This window comes from Balaenoptera musculus, chromosome 17 (genome assembly GCF_009873245.2).
Source record: "Balaenoptera musculus isolate JJ_BM4_2016_0621 chromosome 17, mBalMus1.pri.v3, whole genome shotgun sequence".
Lineage (NCBI taxonomy): Eukaryota > Metazoa > Chordata > Mammalia > Artiodactyla > Balaenopteridae > Balaenoptera > Balaenoptera musculus.
The window spans coordinates 1,228,551-1,247,205 of record NC_045801.1 but is presented as its reverse complement, the minus strand read 5'-3'; the positions used below and the strand labels follow the sequence as shown (position 1 = coordinate 1,247,205).

Below are 18,655 nucleotides of genomic sequence, written 5' to 3'. Positions count from 1 at the left end.
AATGGCCTCTGACCAGACCTTACACACCAATGCTGTTGGCATCACCTGGAGCTCCTGGTGGACCAACTCGGCCACCAAAGGGGGGCTGGAGGGAGCCACCAGGGCCACCAGGAGGCCAAGCTTTGTGTCTCTCCTCAGAGACAGGAGAACGCCTTTCTTTCCGCTGTGCTGCTTCTTCTCAGTCGCATTCTCTCTGTCCAGCCATCAGTCACTCAATAATATTGATTCTGCACCAGCTCTGGGCTGGGCCGTGTTTGGGGTCCTGGGGATACAAAGGTGAATAAGGCAGGTGCTGATCCAAGTCATAGGTGGTATGTAATGTGTAGAGACAGACGCACAAGCAGAACAACTCCACATAAAGTTGCAAAAGTAGGACAGAAGCACACACTGAGGGCTGAACTGAGCAGAGTCTTGGAGGACAGGTCAGTCAGGTGCAGGAAGGCGGGAGGGTATGCCAGGTGCTGGAGAGCTCAGGGCCTGAAGCCCGGGCCTTGCAGAAACGTACACTACTTGCTAGGGTCTCATGGAAGGGCAAGCGGTGGCAAGAGGGTGGCCAGCAGGTTGCTGGAGGGCCAAGGTAAGGGGACTTCTCAAGCCTGTAGGGGGAGCTCTCACGCCCGGCGTGTGTGGGACCAGCATCCCATCCCTTGTGCTGTGGGACCAGCTCCTCCCAACTCCCCCCTTTTCCTTCCTTCTAGATTTGCCTATGGTCCACCATAGCTTGCATTTCCTGAATTGCAATTCCTCTGGCTATTCCCAAATAAACTTGCTTTTGCTGGTAAAATACCTGGCTATTATTATATTACTGAAGTTGACAGTAGCAACAAAGAAGGAAGCAGAGTTGAGTTTGGTCTTGAATATTTTGAAATCGAGGTACCTAAAGCTCCTGCAAGGGTGAAGTCCAGGAGAGAGCTGGACAGCAGGGGCTAGAAACAGAGATACGTGGGAGAAGGCTGTATCTAGGTGACATCAGGGTCAAGTGCCCATTCGTTGCACTGCACATCATGAGACCCCACCAGAAAAAGCAAAACCGTGCGCCCCCAAAGACTTGATTTTCTGGCGTGGGAAGGGAAGATGAACATAATAAACACAATAATAAGGAAATTACATAGTATGTTAGAAAGTGGAATCTGCTATGAAAAAAATGCAGGGAAGGGTGAGGGCCAGAAGGTGGAGAAAGAGGCAGAATGCTGTGGTATTACAGAATGTGACCCCCAACAGTGCAGGCAGCACCCAGGACGTGCTCCTAGCCAGCGGACTACAGCAGGGGTGACAGAAGGCTGCTCCTACCGTTAGGTCATATGAGACTCCACCCCAGTAGACCGGGGCCAGAGGCTCTCCACTGACCCTGAAGGAGCATGAAGAGGGCCACATGGCAGGGAACTGTGGGCAGCCTCTAAGACCTAAGGTCAGCCTCCCAACAGCCCAGAAAAAGCTGGCCCTCAGTCACACAGCCACCAGGAAAGGAAGCCTGCTAACAACCACATGAGTGTGGAAGCAGATCCTTCCACAGTCTCGCCTCCAGCTGAGAACACAGCTCACGGACACCATGACCGCAGCCTTGACAGACTGAGCAGAGGACCACCTAAGACTCGCTGGACTGCTGTCCCACAGGAACTGTGTTATAACAAACACGTATTGTTTTAAGCTGGTAACCTTGTGATAACCAGGAAACTAATACACACAGGGTAGTCAGTGGTCAGGGGTTCCCTCTAGGAGGTGAGCTCTCAGCAGGCAGAAGTGGGAGTGAGCCAACCAGACAGCTGGGGACAAGAGTCCCAGGCAGAGGGAGTGGCCAGTGCAACTGAACGCAGGCCATAGCGTGCCTGCTGCCTCTAAGAAACTCAAACAGGTGGCTGGAGGAGAGGGCACGAGTGAGGGAGGGGGCTGGGGGGAGTGGGGGGAGCCACAAGAAGAAGGAAGGGGGTGCGGGGAGAGCGAGGGGGGCTGAAGTGAGTGATGGAGCACAGGAGTAAGGGGGCACAAGAGTAAGGGAGCGGGTGCAGAGGTGACTGAGGTGCAGCTAATGCGGGGCGGTGGCTGCGTGAGGGGGCGTGTGGGACCCCAGCAGAGCGGGAGGAGGTGGCTCGGGGGCGGAGTCCTCCGTGGCGCACCACCGAGATGCTGGGGCCTCGCCACCTAGAGCGGCACCGGAAACGGCCGGCTGGGAGCGGGCTCTTCCTGCGGGCACCGAAGGCGAGAGGGCGGGCAGGCCAGCGGGGATCGCCTGAAATGGGAAACCAGCTGAGGGGCGGAGCCCTCCCGGGAGCACCACAGAGAGGCCCGAGCCCTCGCCTCCTAGAGCGACGCAGGAAGGGGCGGGCCCAGAGGCGGGCCCTTCCGGCCGGCGCATGGGTGGGGTTGCTCGACTGTGCAGCTTCCCGGCACTGGGTAGCTGGGCTGCGGCGGGGCTCGGAGACGAGGCGTCCCTCCCGGCCCGGGAACGCTGCGACGGGCGCGCCCGCCCCAACCTCCATGCAGGAATTCACTGGGTCCCTCTGGCGTCGCGTGGGCCCCCCGCCCAGAGCAACGGCACTCCTCTCTCGGCTCCTGGGCGCCGCGGGGAGGAGGGCGAGGCTCGAAGACCAGCTCCGTGCGGATCGAGGTGGAGTCCCCGGGCCCAAGGCTGGCGAGGCTCTGTCAGGCGCCCTCTCCTCGGCTTCGACACCGCTGCGGGCCCGCAGGCGGACCCGGGGCCCACAGACTGCTTGGGTGCATATTTGCCCTTGGATCTCCCACCACTAGTAATCCAGTCTCTCCCTGAGACCCCGGCTTCTGAGGACAAGTGAGGTTACCGCGGAGTGTCCTGCTGCAGGGGGATACCCAAAGCTTCATGTTACAAGAGGCCTGGCACAGAGAGTGAGGGAGCTACACTGAAGTCGCACAGCAGGTACCAGCACCCCGGCCTTTAGGCCAGGGTTCTCGTCTGCTCTGGCAAGGTGGATTGAGTTTTCTGCCTGGCTGTAGCAGTCACCAGGCCTACAGGCCTGTGATATGAAAAGACCAAGACAATGACCTCAGGTCTACGCCGCTGTTAATAATTAAATATTTTATTCCTTGGTGTGCACGGGACTTAGAGAAGTGAGTACGTCCAGTCTCTGCCATTAAGCACCTGCCAGCTTGAGTTAGGCAGACAAGACGATTATCTAGAATGTTTCCTGAGCAGCAGTATGTGCAGGCTACAGCCAAGTAACTAGGGATTCAAGGATGAAAAAGACACGATCCTTGCCCTGAAGAGCCCTCGCCTCATCGGGAGACTGCCGCATCAGTGACAAGCCACACGTGGAGTGACAGGAGTCCTGATGGGGGAACAGTTCTTGGAGCACAGCCGGCAGCTATCAGGCTCAGTGGGTTCGAGGACCACCCCTCTCCATCAAGTGGGTCAGCACAGAGCCAAGCTGAGTTTACACCTTCCCTGGAGAGCCGTGGGCTAGAGGGTTGATGGCACTTTCCTGTTGGTTCTTGGTTTTCATCTGTTTCCTACTAACACTACACCTGAGCTCAAACTCCAGCCTGGCTGACTGGGGCCGTGAGCCTCTGCCCTGGTTCCGCCTACCTCCCCAGCAGAGATGCTCCCGTATTTGTGCATGCTTCGCTCAGCCTAGGTGGCCTTCCATCACCCTCAGTTCTGGCTCTCACCTGATGCTGAGAGCAGCCTCCTCCCAGAAGCTCCCTCCAACAGAGCCTTCAGAGAAGGACGTTTACCTGAAACCAAGTCAGGTGTATCTAAACATTTGCATTTAGAAGAAGCCAGACTCTCAAACTCTTGTCAAGTTGGGAAACCTGTCCAGTCATTTTATGCGTTGCCTCTATGCATGGGAGAGTGGATGAAAGCCCAAGTACCCCCTTTAACTTAAAGGGAATTCAAAGCATTTGTACCTCAAAATGTATGTCACTTGGAACATTATCACCCAGAGCACCACATTTTAGGGTGAGACAAGCCTGTCAGGATATGGACCTCCCAGTAGATCGGGTAACCAGCACAGGCCGTGGGAGGTCTTCTCAGGGATGATTTGAGGACTCAGAACACGATCTGCTTTCTTTGGAAAGTGCTTTCTCCTAATCTTGAGGAGGATTTCTTTTGCTAGCGGTTAAAGAGCCTGAAGTTTGTCAAGGCTTTATCCTGGAATTGCACTAGTTAGCACTGAGGAAAGAGGCAGGTCAACGAAGCTCAGAAATAATACGAAAAAGAAATAGATGAAGGTTCTTAACCAATGAAACATGAGCCATGCTGGTGATGCTTCTACAAGCACCTGGACCTGACCTATCACTGGGACCGACCGATTCCTGTTTGAATTCGTGGTGAAATTGGGATTCTTTTAGATGGGATTAGAGACAGAGAATGTCAGATTTTTTAGACAATGCAAGCAAGATCGTAGTTGATGGTTCCCTGGGGTTTTGGCCTTCAGTGGATGAGTTGGCTCCAGTTAAGTGCCACAAGGAGAATGGGAGCCGGGTAAGGGAACCAGGGAGTGGGGTCAGGGAGGACTGCTTGAGAAGGGCCCTCAGAGCAGAGCTCTGAATGAGTGAGGGGCCAGCACCACCAACACCTCCTCTCAGGACCTGTTTCTAGGAGCAGCCAGGCGCTGAGGCAGGAAGGAATGTGTGGCAAACCTAAGGATGGCTGGGGGAGTGGGGAAGCACAGGGGCAGCAGTGTGAGGGGAGCCAGTGGGGATTTGGGCAGAGATGTGATGGGGGTTCACTGGCTGCTCTGTGGAGGATGGACCCAAGGGAGGGCCAGCGTGAGGGTGGGAGCAAGTTTGATCCAGCTCAGAATCCAGGCTCCAGGTGATGGGAGGTACCTTCCATGAGGGTCACATGTGGCTCCCACAGCCTGTAACTCCAAAAGCACGTTGTCTGGTCCCAAATACAAGAAGTGGAGAAGGAGGAAGTAAAGGGCGGGGAAAACTCCAATTTGGGGACCATGCGGCAGTCGTTGGTCCATGGTACACATGAGTCCTACTGGACGCAGGTGTGGAGACACCGGCCCCTGGCAGAGGAATAAGAATTCCTTGGTTGGGACTTCCCTGGTGGCGCAGTGATTAAGAATCTGCCTGCCAATGCAGGGGACACGGGTTCGAGCCCTGGTCCGGGAAGATCCCACGTGCCGCAGAGCAATGAAGCCCATGCGCCACAACTACTGAGCCTGCATTCCACAACTACTGAAGCCCGCGCACTTAGAGCCCATGCTCCGCAACAAGAGAAGCCACTTCAGTGAGAAGCCCATGCACCACAACGAAGAGTAGCCCCGTTCGCCACAACTAGAGAAAGCCCGCACGCAGCAACGAAGACCGAACGCAGCCAAAAATAAATAAATTAATTAATTTTTTTAAAAAAAGAATTCCTTGGTTAGCAACTGAGTAAACGATGATGCCATCTACTGAGATGAGGAAAACTGGGAACAGTGAGGTTGGCGGGGGTGGGTTTCTGGGAAATAAGTGCTCTATTTGGTCATGTCCAGCCTGAGACTCGTTAGATGTCCAGGTGGGATACGTGAGCAGGAAAGGGAAGGGGGTCGTGTTCCCATGCCTCCCCCACCCCTTCCCTGCCCATCTGTCCCTTCATAACTCAGCGCTCAAAGACCTCACGGCTGTGTTCCTCCCAAACACTCGTTTAATCTAATGTTCATGGTCTTGTTTCTCTCCAGCCTCAGAAGGGTTGTTGGTGCTCTTCTCTTTGTTGCAGAGTTTCTGTTCCAGAACTGCAGTTACCAGCTTGGAAAAATACAGTGTTGTGTCTAAAGCAAGACCTTTCTGAAGAAGTGGAGTTACAAGGAAATTCGTAAGGCTGGAGAACTTTGCTGCTGGTCATTCTCCTTGGCCCTTGCCGGCTTCCAGTGGTCCTTCCTCTCTCCTGGGGACAAGAAGGATGGAAAAGCCCACAGGCAAAAAAATGAAGGCACAGACCCCAGAGGAAGAAGTACGTGTGCAGAAGGACTCTCCCAAGGAAGATAAAGCGTCTAGGAAAAAGAAGCCAAACCAGAGATCCACTTTGGCCAAAAAGCACAGTAAGGAACCCAGCCTGAGTCGTGAGGACGAGGAACACATGTTTGAGGCCTTCAGTGCTTCGTTTAAAGATGACTTTGAGGGGGTTCCTGTGTTCACTCCCTTCCAGAGGAAGAAGCCCTACGAATGCAGCGAATGTGGGCGCGTCTTTAAGCACAAGACGGATCACGTTCGCCACCAGAGAGTCCACACTGGAGAGAAGCCGTTCCAGTGTGCCCAGTGCGGGAAGACATTCAGGCACAGCTCCGACGTGACCAAGCACCGGAGGATTCACACCGGAGAAAAGCCCTTTAAATGCAGTGAGTGCGGCAAAGCCTTTAACTGCGGTTCGAATCTCCTAAAACATCAGAAAACCCACACTGGAGAGAAGCCGTACGAATGTAAGGAATGTGGGAAAACCTTTGCCTACAGCTCATGTCTTATTCGCCATCGGAAACGTCACCCACGGAAGAAGCACTGAGCGTGGGGAAGCCATCCAGACTCGGAGCTTTGTGCCCGCGAGAACTGTCCTGGCAGGCCTGCCTGGGGGTCCTCCTCCCCTGGCATCTGATCGGGCTGGGGGTCCTGCCGTCACCAGCAAAACCGCCCCAGCCAGGTCAGCAAACACCAGTGTGGCCGGAGACCTTTCTGGTCTAGAGAATCTCCGGGGCAAGACATCATGATAACAAGGCAGCTCCTCGCAGCTGTGGCACCAGGGAGGCGAGTGTACAAACTGCCGTCCAGGGAACAGGCTTCAGACCCGAGCACGGCCAGCACCTCCCACTGCCGCCTCCGCCTGTGACTCCCATGCTGGCTTCGGCCCTCCCACCGGCTCCTTTGAAGACTGAGCTGCAGACCCTTGGCCCACTGGGTCCCAAGTCCACCTCCGTGCAGCCTGGCAGGAGGCCTGTGGCCCTGAGCTGGATGGCAGTGCTTCCGCAGTGAGCACTGGGGACCCCACTGTCGCCTTGGCTGGCTGTGGCGGCGGTGCTGTGCTTTGTCCTCTGCCTTCCCTCCTCTCTGGAGAACCATTCCTTGAACTTGGCCCCTGCTCCCAGGAACTGGGCTCTCTGTGTGTCCTCCCGCATCAGCCATCATCCCAGCTGAGCAGCCTGACTTAACAGGTGGACCACTCAGGACACTAAATGCTGCCACTGTGGGAGCTTCCTGCCCTGGCCATGTGGGGCCCCGGGATGTTGACGGCAGCTTGGATGCAGCCTTTGCCTGCCGTGCGGCCTTTCAGACACGAGACGGTGGGCCTGCCCCCCAGGGCCAGCTCTCCGTTCAGGTTAGTTCCACTTCTCTGTGCTTGGCCCCCAGGTTCCATCCTACCCCCTTCACATCCACGTGCTGTGCCTGCCCTTGGCTTCCCTCCAAGAGTGGTCTGGATGGGCCTCCACGTTCTCCTGGGCGGGGGTGTGGTTTGTCCCAGAATTTCAGCACAGTATAAGAGGGGCGAGGTGACTGTCATCCAGGAAGTAATAGGGCTTTTTATCAGGAAAATGTTGATACCTACATTTTCAGCTCTTTGGACCCAGAAAACTAATAATGGCCTTGGTCTTGGGGGCTCCTCCATCAGGAGACAGGAGAGAGTGCTCCCAGTGGAAACATCCCTCCAGGTTAAGATTCTTACTCTTGTTCTTTCTAAAAGCTACGACGTTATAACAGCTCTGCCTGAGCTGGCACCTCCGCTTCACAGCTCGGCAGGCCCTCCTCCTCCCCCGACAGGCAGGCCCCAGGTGTGACCTGTGATCCTGCTCTCACAGCCCCGGAACTGGAGATGTGATGAGGCAAAGTTGTTCAAACAGGTGCCGGGGTCTGGCTTAGGGAAAACACACCTGTGATCGTGGGTGGGGAAAGGTTGCTATACAGGAGGTCACTGGGACATTTGGCAAACGTTGGGTCTAGACTGTCCACAGGGGAGGGGGGGCACATCAGTGTCAAAGCTCCCTGGTTTGATGGCCTGCAGCCATCCCAGACAACGTCCTTGTCATGAAAGATGCCTGCTGAGGTCTTAAGGGCCACAGGGTCATGACATCTGCAGTTTGCTCTCCAAGGCTGAGCAAAGAAGCAATAACAACAATGCAGATTGGCAGGTTGACAAACATTTCTGTTAAGGGACAGATAATAACTGTTCTTGGCTTTGTAGCCATAAGGTCTCTGCCACAACTCAGCTCAGCCATGACATGCAATAGCAGTCACAGCACAGAAACGGCCAATAAGGCTTTACTTACAGAAGCAGACAGTGGGCTGGGTTTGGCCGGTTCCAGATGAAGGGTATGTGACACGTTCCAGGGGTGTCTGCATCTTCTTCGGTTTGGTTTGGTTTTTATTTATTATGGTTTATAATATACCATGATGGATATATTGTTATATATAAAATATTGTATAAATGTACCATAAATTACAACACATCACATGTACTATAGAAAAATTATCGTTTTCTATGTTATTATGTTTCCACGTTAATACCAATGGGAAGCATTTTTTGTGGCTGCATAATGATCCGTTAAATTAAAAGTTGACTTAGCCGTCTCCTAACAAAGGCATGTAGGCTGTTTCCAGTTTAGGTCATTATAAACAATGCAGTAAACATCTTTTCCACATTTAGGGCCAACAGGACCAGTTGCCAGAAATGAGCTGACAGGGAGATCATTCTGGCAAATACCTTCCCCCAGGTTGTGCTGCATAAGTGCCCCAGCAGTGCACAGACAGCAGATGGGTCTTAATCTCGCCAATTTGATAGAAGAAGCATTCTAATCTGGTGTCTTCTAGAGAGGAAGCAGGTGGCAAAGAGCGTAGTCTCTCAAGCCAGGGGTTACTGACTCGATCCTCGTGCCTTGGAGATGTGGGACCTTGGGCCCGTCCTTCACCTCCTTGTGCCTATGGTTCCTCAGAGGTGACTCGGAGGCACTGACAGTGCTCAACCTGGTCAGTGACTGTGTGTGACCTCAGTGTCATGCTGACCCCCAGTTCAGCCACTGTCAGCTCTGGTCACGTGTTAGTGTCCTTAGTGAGGGGACAGGCATGAGAGGTGGCTGTGCAAGCAGACAACCGTCAGTCCCTCTCTCAAGAGAATGAAATCAACCAGGAAAACAAGAGAGACATGAGAAAATAAATCACACAATCAAACTAAAATCAGTCCACCGTCTTTTTTGCCTCCTGTCATTTTGGCGCAGACAGACGGGCTCATTTCCCATTTCTTCTGAGTTAACCATTATGAAACCACATCACCACCAAGCACTGAACCCAAATCTTTCAGATAAATCTATTTTGATGGGTTTTTGTTTGTTTGTTTTTGTTTTTTGTTTTTTTTTTGCTATTGCTCTTCAAATGAAACTCAAATTCCCGAAAAAGAAAACCTTCTAAGTAGCCTGAGTCAAAGAAGAAAAACATGGGCTTCCCTGGTGGCGCAGTGGTTAAGAATCCGCCTGCCAATGCAGGGGACACGGGTTCAAGCCCTGGTCCAGGAAGATCCCACATGCCACAGAGCAGTTAAGTCCGTGCACCACAACTGCTGAACCTGCGTTCTAGAGCCCATGAGCCACAACTACTGAGCCCACACGCCACAACTACTGAAGCCCCCTGTGCTCTGCAACAAGAGAAGCCACCGCAATGAGAAGCCCGCGCACTGCAACAAAGAGTAGCCCCCGCTCACCGCAGCTAGAGAAAGCCCGCACACAGCAACGAAGACCCAACACAGCCAAAAAAAATAAATTTTTTAAAAGAGAGAAGAAAAAATGTAATGACAGTTATAAAATACTTAAACCTGGATGATAATGAAAATACAACTTGCCAGAACTTCTGGTGCAACTAAAGCCAAACGGAAATTTGTAGCCTTATGTGACCAGCAGAAGAGCTGAAAATCAACAAGCTAAGCATCCAACTTTAAAAGTGAAAAAAGGCCAACAGAATAAACTCAAAGTAGAATGGAGGAAATAAATTATAGAAATTAATACAACTAATGGGAATGGATACCATGGAGAGCATTTTTTTTAATAGTAATCTTTTATTTATTTATTTATTATATTTATTTTTGGCTGTGTTGGGTCTTCGTTTCTGTGCGAGGGCTTCCTCTAGTTGCGGCAAGTGGGGGCCACTCTTCATCGCGGTGCGCGGGCCTCTTCACTATCGCGGCCTCTCTTGTTGCGGAGCACAGGCTCCAGACGCGCAGGCTCAGTAGTTGTGGCTCACGGGCCTAGTTGCTCCGTGGCATGTGGGATCTTCCCAGACCAGGGCTCAAACCCGTGTCCCCTGCATTAGCAGGCAGATTCTAAACCACTGCGCCATCAGGGAAGCCCCATGGAGAGCATTTTTAATAAAAGTTGGTTCTCTGACAGGACTATGAAAATTGACATTCCTTGGCAGTGGGATCCAGAAAGAGAGAAGGAAGGAGCAAAGGAGCTATTAGGAGTGAGAAGGGGAGGATAATGGCAGATACATCAGAGATTAGAAGGATAAACTGTCGAACCAAGAGATGTGAGAACTCAAATGAAGTGGGTTATAGAAGAAAGATGAGTTACTGAAGCCAACTCGAGGAAATAGCCTGAAGAATCCTCTAACCAGACAGATTGCATTCATAGATGACATAAATTCATAGATGCATAGACGACATAAATTGCAGACAAAGGAACACTCCCAAATTCATTCTACGAGGCCACCATTACCCTGATACCAAAACCAGACAAAGATACCACTAAAAAAGAAAATTACAGGCAATATCACTGATATTATGCAAAAATCCTCAACAAAATAACTAGCAAACCGAATCCAACACTACATTAAAAGGGTCATACACCATGATCAAGTGGGATTTATCCCAGGGATGCAAGGATTTTTCAATATTCGCAAATCAATCAGTGTGATACACCACATTAACAAACTGAAGAATAATAACCATATGGTCATCTCAATAGATTCAGAAAAAGCTTTTGATAATATTTAACACCCATTTATGATAAAAAAAAGAAAAAGAAAACTCTCCAGAAAGTGGGCACAGAGGGAACATACCTCAACATAATAGAGGCCATATATGACAAACCCACAGCTAACATCATACTCAGTGGTGAGCAGCTGAAAGCATTGCCTCTAAGATCAGGAACAAGATAGGATGTCCACGCTGGCTACTTTTATTCAACATAATTTTGGAAGTCCTAGCCACAGCAATCAGAGAAGAAAAAGAAATAAAAGGGATCCAAATTGTAAAAGAAGAAGTAAAACTGTCACTGTCTGCAGATGACATGATACTATACATGAAAATCCTAAAGATGCCACCAGAAAACTGCTAGAACTCAATGAATTCGGTAAAGTTGCACGATAAAAAATTAATACACAGAAATCTGTTGCATTTCTATAACAACAAAAGATCAGAAAGCGAAATTAAGGAAACAGTCCCACTTGCCTCCATATCAAAAAGAATAAAATACCTAGGAATAAACCTACCTAAGGAGGTGAAAGACCTGTACTCCGAAAACTACAAGATGCTGATGAAAGAAATCAAAGATGACACAAACAGATGGAAAGATATACCATGTTCTTGGATTGGAAGAATCAATGTTGTGAAAATGACTATACTCCCCAAGGCAATCTACAAATTCAAGGCAATCCCTATCAAATTACCAATGGCATTTTTTGCAGATCTAGAACAAAAAACCTTAAAAGTTGTATGGAAACAAAAGACCCTGAATAGCCAAAACAATCTTGAGAAAGAAAAACAGAGCTGGAGGAATCAGGCTCCCTGACTTCAGACTATACTACAGAGCTACAGTCCTCAAAACAGTATGGTACTGGCACAAAGACAGACTTATAGATCAATGGAACAGAATAGAAAGCCTAGAGATAAACCTACGCACCTATGGTCAATTAATCAATGCAAAGGAGGCAAGAACATACAATGGAGAAAAGACAGTCCCTTCAATAAGTGGTTCTGGGAAAACTGGACAGCTACATGTAAAAGAGTGTAATTAGAACATTTTCTAACACCATGTACAAAAATAAACTCAAAATGGATTAAAGACCTAAATGTAAGACCGGATACTCTAAAACTCTTAGAGGAAAACATAGGCAGAATGCTCTTTGACATAAACTGCAGCAAGATGTTTTTGCATCCACCTAGAGTAATGAAAATAAAAACAAGAATAAACAAATGGGACCTAATCAAACTTAGAAGCTTTTGCACAGCAAAGGAAACCATAAACAAAACAAAAAGACAACCCACAGAATGGGAGAAAATATTTGCAAACGATGCAACTGACAAGGAATTAATCTCCAAAATATAGAAACAGCTCATGTGGCTCAATATCAAAAAACCCAATCAAAAAAATGGACAGAAGACCTAAATAGCCATTTATCCAAAGAAGACATACAGATGGCCAAAAAGCAAATGAAAAATGCTTAACATTGCCAATTATTAGAGAAATGCAAATGAAAACTACACTGAGGTATCACCTCACACTGGTCAGAATGGCCATCATCAAAAAGTCTACAAATAATTAATGCTGGAGAGGGTGTGGAGAAAAGGGAACCCTCCTACACTGTTGGTGGGAGTGTAAATTAGTGCAGCCACTATGGAGAACAGTATGGAGGCTCCTTAAAAAACTAAAAATAGAGCTACCATATGATCCAGCAATCCCACTCTTGGGCATATATCCAGAGAAAACCATAATTTCAAAAGATACATGCACCCCAGTATTCATTGCAGCATTATTTACAATAGCCAAGACATGGAAGCAACCTAAATGTCCATTGACAGAGGAATAGGTAAAGGAGATGTGGTATATATATACAATGGACTATTACTCAGCCATAAAAAAAGAGTGAAATAATGCCATTTGCAGCAACGTGGATGGACCTAGAGGTTATCATACTAAGTGAAGTAAGTCAGAAAGAGAAAGACAAGTATCATACGATATTACTTATTTGTGGAATCTTAAAAAAAAATGATACAAATGAACTTATGTACAAAGGAAAAATAGACTCACAGACTTAGGAAACAAACTTACGGTTACCAAAGGGGAAAGGTGGGGGGGAGGAATAAATTAGGAGGTTGGAATTAACATATACACACTACTATATATAAAAATTGATAATTGACAAGGACATACTGTATAGCACAAGGAACTCTACTCAGTACTCTGTAATGACCTATATGGGAAAAGAAACTGAAAAAGAATATATATATATACCCACACATATATGTATGTATAACTGAATCACTTTGCTGTACACCTGAAATGAACACAATATTGTAAATCAACTATACTCCAATATAAAATAAAAATCAAAGAACAAAAAAATCTATAGCAAATTAAACCTTAAGGTTAAATGTTAAACGGCATTCTGTTTGAAAACAAGAGCAGTACAGAGTTTCTGCCATCACTGTTAATATTCACGTGGATCTTCCCGGACCAGGGCTTGAATCCGTATCCCCTGTATTGGCAGGCAGATTCTTAACCACTGTGCCACCAGGGAAGTCCCAAGTTTTGAAGCACTTTCCTTGAAATCTTGTTGCCACCCAGGGTGGGATACACGGGTTGAGCCACAGCCCGTGCCCCCTTCCCCACTTTGCTCTCCTCCAGCTCCCGTGGCTGTTATCCCCACCAAATACCAGTGTCCGCGTGTCCATGTGCCCAGAGCCATGGCCTTATTCACACAGTTGGCTATTTCCCAACTGTTGATAATTTCCCAATTATCAACCAGGTGATAATTGCGCTTCTTTATTTATTCAAAAGGTATTTCTCCTTTTTCGGTTGTGAAAGCAGATCAGCCCCAAAGCAAGAAGTTCCTGATGAAATATGCATAAAAAGGAACCTCAAAACTAGCAAAACTTCCACATTCCTGAACTCCAGGGAGGAACAGAGATCAAGAAGGAAGGGAAGAGAAAGGCCATGGTGAGAAAGGACACCCCTGCGGTCCACATGCTAGGCAGCAGGAGGGGCGTGCGGGGACACGGGGCGCGGAGGGCTGTCACTACAGGGCAGGCATTGTCACCTCAGGGCAGGTGGCCGGGCAGCAGACACTCCACCCTCGGGCAGTGCCTGCCATCAGGTCAGGTGGAGGTGGAGGGAAGTGTTTCGGCTGAGAGGCCCTGTGAAAGCAGTGAGATGAAAAGGGCACGTAACTGCAGGGAACCTTCTGGAGGTTCTGAGGCGCTCAGCTCCCCTCCCTCAGCTGTAGGACAGGCTCCAGGTGGAAGCAGCTGCCGGCCAAGTCAGAACCTCCTTGGCTTCGGAGCTTGTCCCGACAAATGCCCTTCAGGGTGTCCCCTCGCCGCTGAACACAGGAGAACTGTTAAAGCAGCGACCGCAGAAACACGTCAGGGCACCTGAGTCACCGCGCAGGCTCCCCGCTGCCGGGGCCAGCACGGAGAGCGCTGGGACGGCATGACCTGGCGTCAGAGCGAAGGCACAGAGGACCTTGAACGGACATGGGGACACCTGCGGATGTCCCGGGGACGTGACGTCTGTGGTCCTTCGTGCCAGATCCTGTGCTCTGAGGGAAGCTGGCGGTGCGGGCCACAGAGCAGGCGGGGCTGATGGGCTTCGGCCCAGGTCGCCCTCGCCAGGTCCATTGCACCCCTGGGGAGGCTCTGGGCACCAGCATGTCACCTGGGCTTTATTTCTAATGGCCGCTCATGTCTGTCCCCGTTTTGGGCACCAAGATGTGATCATTCCTTTCTTCTGCCGGTGAGCTAGACACCAAGACGCACTGCAGAGTGACGCTGGGCTGGCCTGGGCCCTGGGGGCAAGGCCAGGGCTCCGAGTCGCCCTGCTTGCAATGGAAGCCCCTGGTGCTGGGGCACTTGGGCATTTGCTCTGGAGCAGCACAGAGAGAGGTCACGGTGAGGGTGGGGTTTTCACTGAGCAAAGATGGAGGGGTAAAGCGGGTGTCTCCGAGGCCCAAGGAAGCAGTGTTGGGACCAGGAGGGAAATGGCGGGGGACAGGGCGGGAGTGACCCGGGATCCACTGCCTGGGGTCAGGGCTGTGCTCTGAGAGGCAGCCGGTGCCTTCAAGGACCCCTGCCCCGAGCTCGGAGTTCACTGTTCGGAGTTCACTGCTTCCGCTCAAACTCCAGCCGCCTGTCAGCGAACCCGGGAGCCGGAGGTCCCCCCCTTGACCAGAGCCCCTGCAGGATCCAGGCCCGGCCACAGGGCGAGGCTGACGCTGCAGACTCCACGGACGGGGGTTTCCAAGGCCTGAGGACAGCCGTCCCTCGGGGTGAGCTGCCGGCGCCCCGGCCCCAGTGCCCACAGCGATCCCGGCACTGGGCGGCCCCGGTGTCAGGTACGCCCGACACACCTGCGAGCTCCCTGCGGCCCCGCGTGGCCTGTGTCCCTGCAGCCTCACCCACGCAGCACTCTGGTCCTGTTTGCCTTTAGTGTCCTGCCTCTTGGTGTTACTGCGTGTTTGTTTCCGGGAGAGCTTCAGCACTGGGGATGCTGGTCTCCTCATGCTCCCCTGGTGGACCGAGGTGGCCATGGGCTATAAACGCCTATGCACAGCTGGTGGCCTTGGGCCTGTGCTGGGGCAGACGCTTTCCCCAGTCTAGTGTTTCCGACTGTTATTTTTAGTCCTAGAAATGCAACTTTCCAACTAGTCAAATTTGTTGAACTTTTACTTTATTTTCACATCCTTCAGTCCGTGGAAAGCAAGTGTGGTCTACATTTGGGATAGATGTTCTCTTTTGTTCTCGCCTCGCTTTCCCGGGGCTTGCTTTTCACGCGGTGTTCTCTTAACCCAGACGGGTGTTGCGCTGGTCCCCACGTTTCTTCCTAGATGCCCTGGGCATCTGTCAGTGCTTCCTTGTCCTGCTGCCTCTGGATCTTGTTTTCTCCTACAATAAACATCTGTTCTGACCTGTTCACTGCATTCAGCTGCTCTCCCCACAGTCAAGATTCCCCAGGGAGGTGCCACTGCCTCAAGGGAGAGACCATCTCCCAGCTCAGGGTCTGGCCCAGGCCTGCAGAGCCAGAGTCCCAGCTGGTCACTGCCTCTGGATGCGTCTCTTGGGGGCCGCCTCATCTTAACCAAACTTGTAAGAGACCAACACACAAATCAGAAAAGGAATGTGCTGGGCTTCCCTGGTGGCGCAGTGGTTAGGAATCCGCCTGCCAATGCAGGGGACACGGGTTCGAGCCCTGGTCCGGGAAGATCCCACATGCCGCGGAGCAACTAAGCCGGTGCGCCACAACTACTGAGCCTGTGTTCTAGAGCCCGAGAGGCACAACTACTGAAGCCTGTGAGCCACAACTGCTGAAGCCTGCGGGCCTAGAGCCCGTGCTCCGCAACAAGAGAAGCCACCGCAATGGGAAGCCCGTGCACCGCAATGAAGAGTAGCCCCCACTCGCCGCAACTAGAGAAAGCCCGCCCGCAGCAACGAAGACCCAACGCAGCCAAAAATAAAATAAGTAAAATTTTAAAAAAAAGAAAAGAAAAGGAATGTGCTAACTTAGGATGGGCATGACCCCTTGCTGCAGCAAAATACCGTGTCCCTCAATAGACACCGCCTCTCTGAGCCTAGATACAGGTTCCCCTGCTATCCAAAAGCAGAGCGTTCCTGTGACACCTTCCAAGGCCGAAATGGCATAAAGCGAAGAGGCACTTAGTTACCTTGTTAGGACACATGTTGCTCACGGCACACAAGACAAATCGAGAGGAAGCGCAGACACCCCCAGACACGGTTCGCAGCCCTGGCAGCTTGGTGCTGAGTGTAGTTCCAAAGGAGCTTGGCAGGGCCACTCTCGCTGCCTCGGTTGCAGCTGCTGCAGAACAAATGCTGAGCGCCGTTTTCACTTTTTGGCTTTATTCAAAAAAAGCTAAAATCCTGTTTGGATTTGTCGGAAAACAGGTACTAACATAGGTCTCTTGTAAAGGCAAAATGGTGTAAAGCGAACTTTCAAAAAGCAGGGGGACATTTTTATCTGGGAAACAAAGTTAGGCCCTGTCGTTGCTTCATGCCTGCAGTGTGACGTGCCCTTGCCTGCCCCCAGACCCTGTAAGCACCCCGTTCAGGTCCTGAGCTCTGACGTGCTCTGTCAGTCCTCCCCTCTGTGCCCCTGCTCACTTTGCCTCTCTTAGAGCAGATGTTCTCACGAGGGGCGATTCTGCCCTCAGGAGGGGACACTGGCAACACCTGGGGACATTTTTTTGGTTGTCACAACTGAGGGGAGGTGCTATTGTCAGCTGCGGGGGGCAGGGAAGCTGCTCAGCGTCCTAAAGAGCCCAGGATGCTGAGGGTGGGGACGCGAGTTAGATCCGTGGCTTAGGCGAAGGGCTAAAGAGCCCAGGATGCTGAGGGTGGGGACGCGAGTTAGATCCGTGACTCAGGCGAAGGGCTAAAGAGAAGATTCACGAGGCCGGAGAGAGAAGAGTAAGCGCTGTCGGCTGGAGGTTTCAGAAGCTGGAAAATGAGGAGAAGCAGCTCTCGGCAGAAGCCTACACACTTGACAAGGTGCACATTCAGGCTGAGAAGGCTGGCAGGGCCTGGGGATGGGGGCCCGGGTAACCCTGACAGTGGGGCAGAGGTGGTAAGAAAAAGGGTGATTGGCTAAAAGTCTCCACGGGAGTAATTAGAACCCCTGAGGTCTCCCCACCCTCATGGGAAACAGAAGGCTGCCCCCATCCCTCTGAAACTGAACCAGCGGGACAGACTGAAGAAGAGAAAGGGTGAAAGTCCAGCCCACGGCCACCGCTGTCCACCATCGGGGAGGACACATCCAAGGAGAATTAGGTTGTGTGCATTTCCATCACAACCCCCCTCCTCTCCCCTGCCATCTCCCCGTCTCCCTCCTGCCTGAACCCCGAGGTGTCCTCATGCCCCACAGCCCAGGGGGCAGCGAGTACTGTCAGTTCTGCCGCCCACACGGCCCCCACCGAGCCTCCTCTCCATCTAGCCCATCTCTCCCCTTCTCTCCTGCCTCCCCACGGCCCCAAACTGTTCTTAAATGCACTCCTCACTCCCCTGCTCGGGACCTGAGTGGCTCCTGGTGCAAGAAGAATGAAATCCAGGCTCCAAATTGGCTTCAAGCCCGCTGTCCAGCTTGTTCTGTCCCCCCTTTGCTCACCACACTCCAGCTTGCCTAGTCTTCCAAATCCGCAGGGACACTCCACGATGCCTCAGGACCTTCGCACATGCTCCTCTGCTTTAAACGCTCTCACCTCCAGCCTTTGTGTGACTAGCTTGCCCTCCTCCCTCCCTTTCTTCTCTGATGTCACCTCCTTAGCCCTTTGAGGCAGGGACTTGTCCTGTTCCACACTGTACCCCAGCCTGTGGCCCAGGGCCTGGTACCAGGTCAGGCAGAGGGGGTCGGGGGTAACTCTTACAGAACCTACAGGACTGGGGTCCACCAGGAGCGGGGCAGGTTGAGCAGGTAGCTCCACTATCTCCACCTCTAGTCTTTGGTGGGAATCAGCTGCTCCAGGTGTAGGCACCTTTTCTCCAGCCCCAGGCATGCTTCAGCCTCTTTCCCAGCTCTTGTCTTGGTCTCACCACCCACCAAGCACGGCCGCCCCCCAGACACTTGGTCCTTCACACGTCCCTGATCATCCAGTTTTTCTGCTGCCTTGGCATCCGCCCTGGGACCAGATGTCTCTTCCTCCCTGATGAGATCCTCAGGCCTGGGGCTGTGGCTCCGCCCTTGCTGTCTTCCTGTCCTCTACCTGCCCAGGCTCA

The 18,655-nt window shown here is 51.6% G+C and overlaps 2 protein-coding genes across 2 annotated transcripts in view; both read left to right on the top strand.

The window, feature by feature from the left end:
• Positions 1-2,372: 2,372 nt before the first annotated feature.
• Positions 2,373-18,655, top strand: part of LOC118883323 (zinc finger protein 260-like) — a 44,657-nt gene continuing 28,374 nt past the window's right edge. The window contains 2 exon segments of the mRNA XM_036830053.1: positions 2,373-3,931; positions 5,687-6,468. Of these exon segments, the coding sequence (XP_036685948.1) occupies positions 5,870-6,468 (599 nt within the window). The 5' untranslated portion in view covers positions 2,373-3,931; positions 5,687-5,869.
• LOC118883322 lies at positions 6,475-16,041 on the top strand. Its single transcript, XM_036830052.1, has 3 exons — positions 6,475-7,273; positions 13,716-13,874; positions 15,059-16,041. The coding sequence occupies exons 1-3, from the start codon at positions 7,131-7,133 to the stop codon at positions 15,360-15,362; spliced, it is 606 nt and encodes a 201-aa protein (XP_036685947.1). The 5' UTR covers positions 6,475-7,130; the 3' UTR covers positions 15,363-16,041.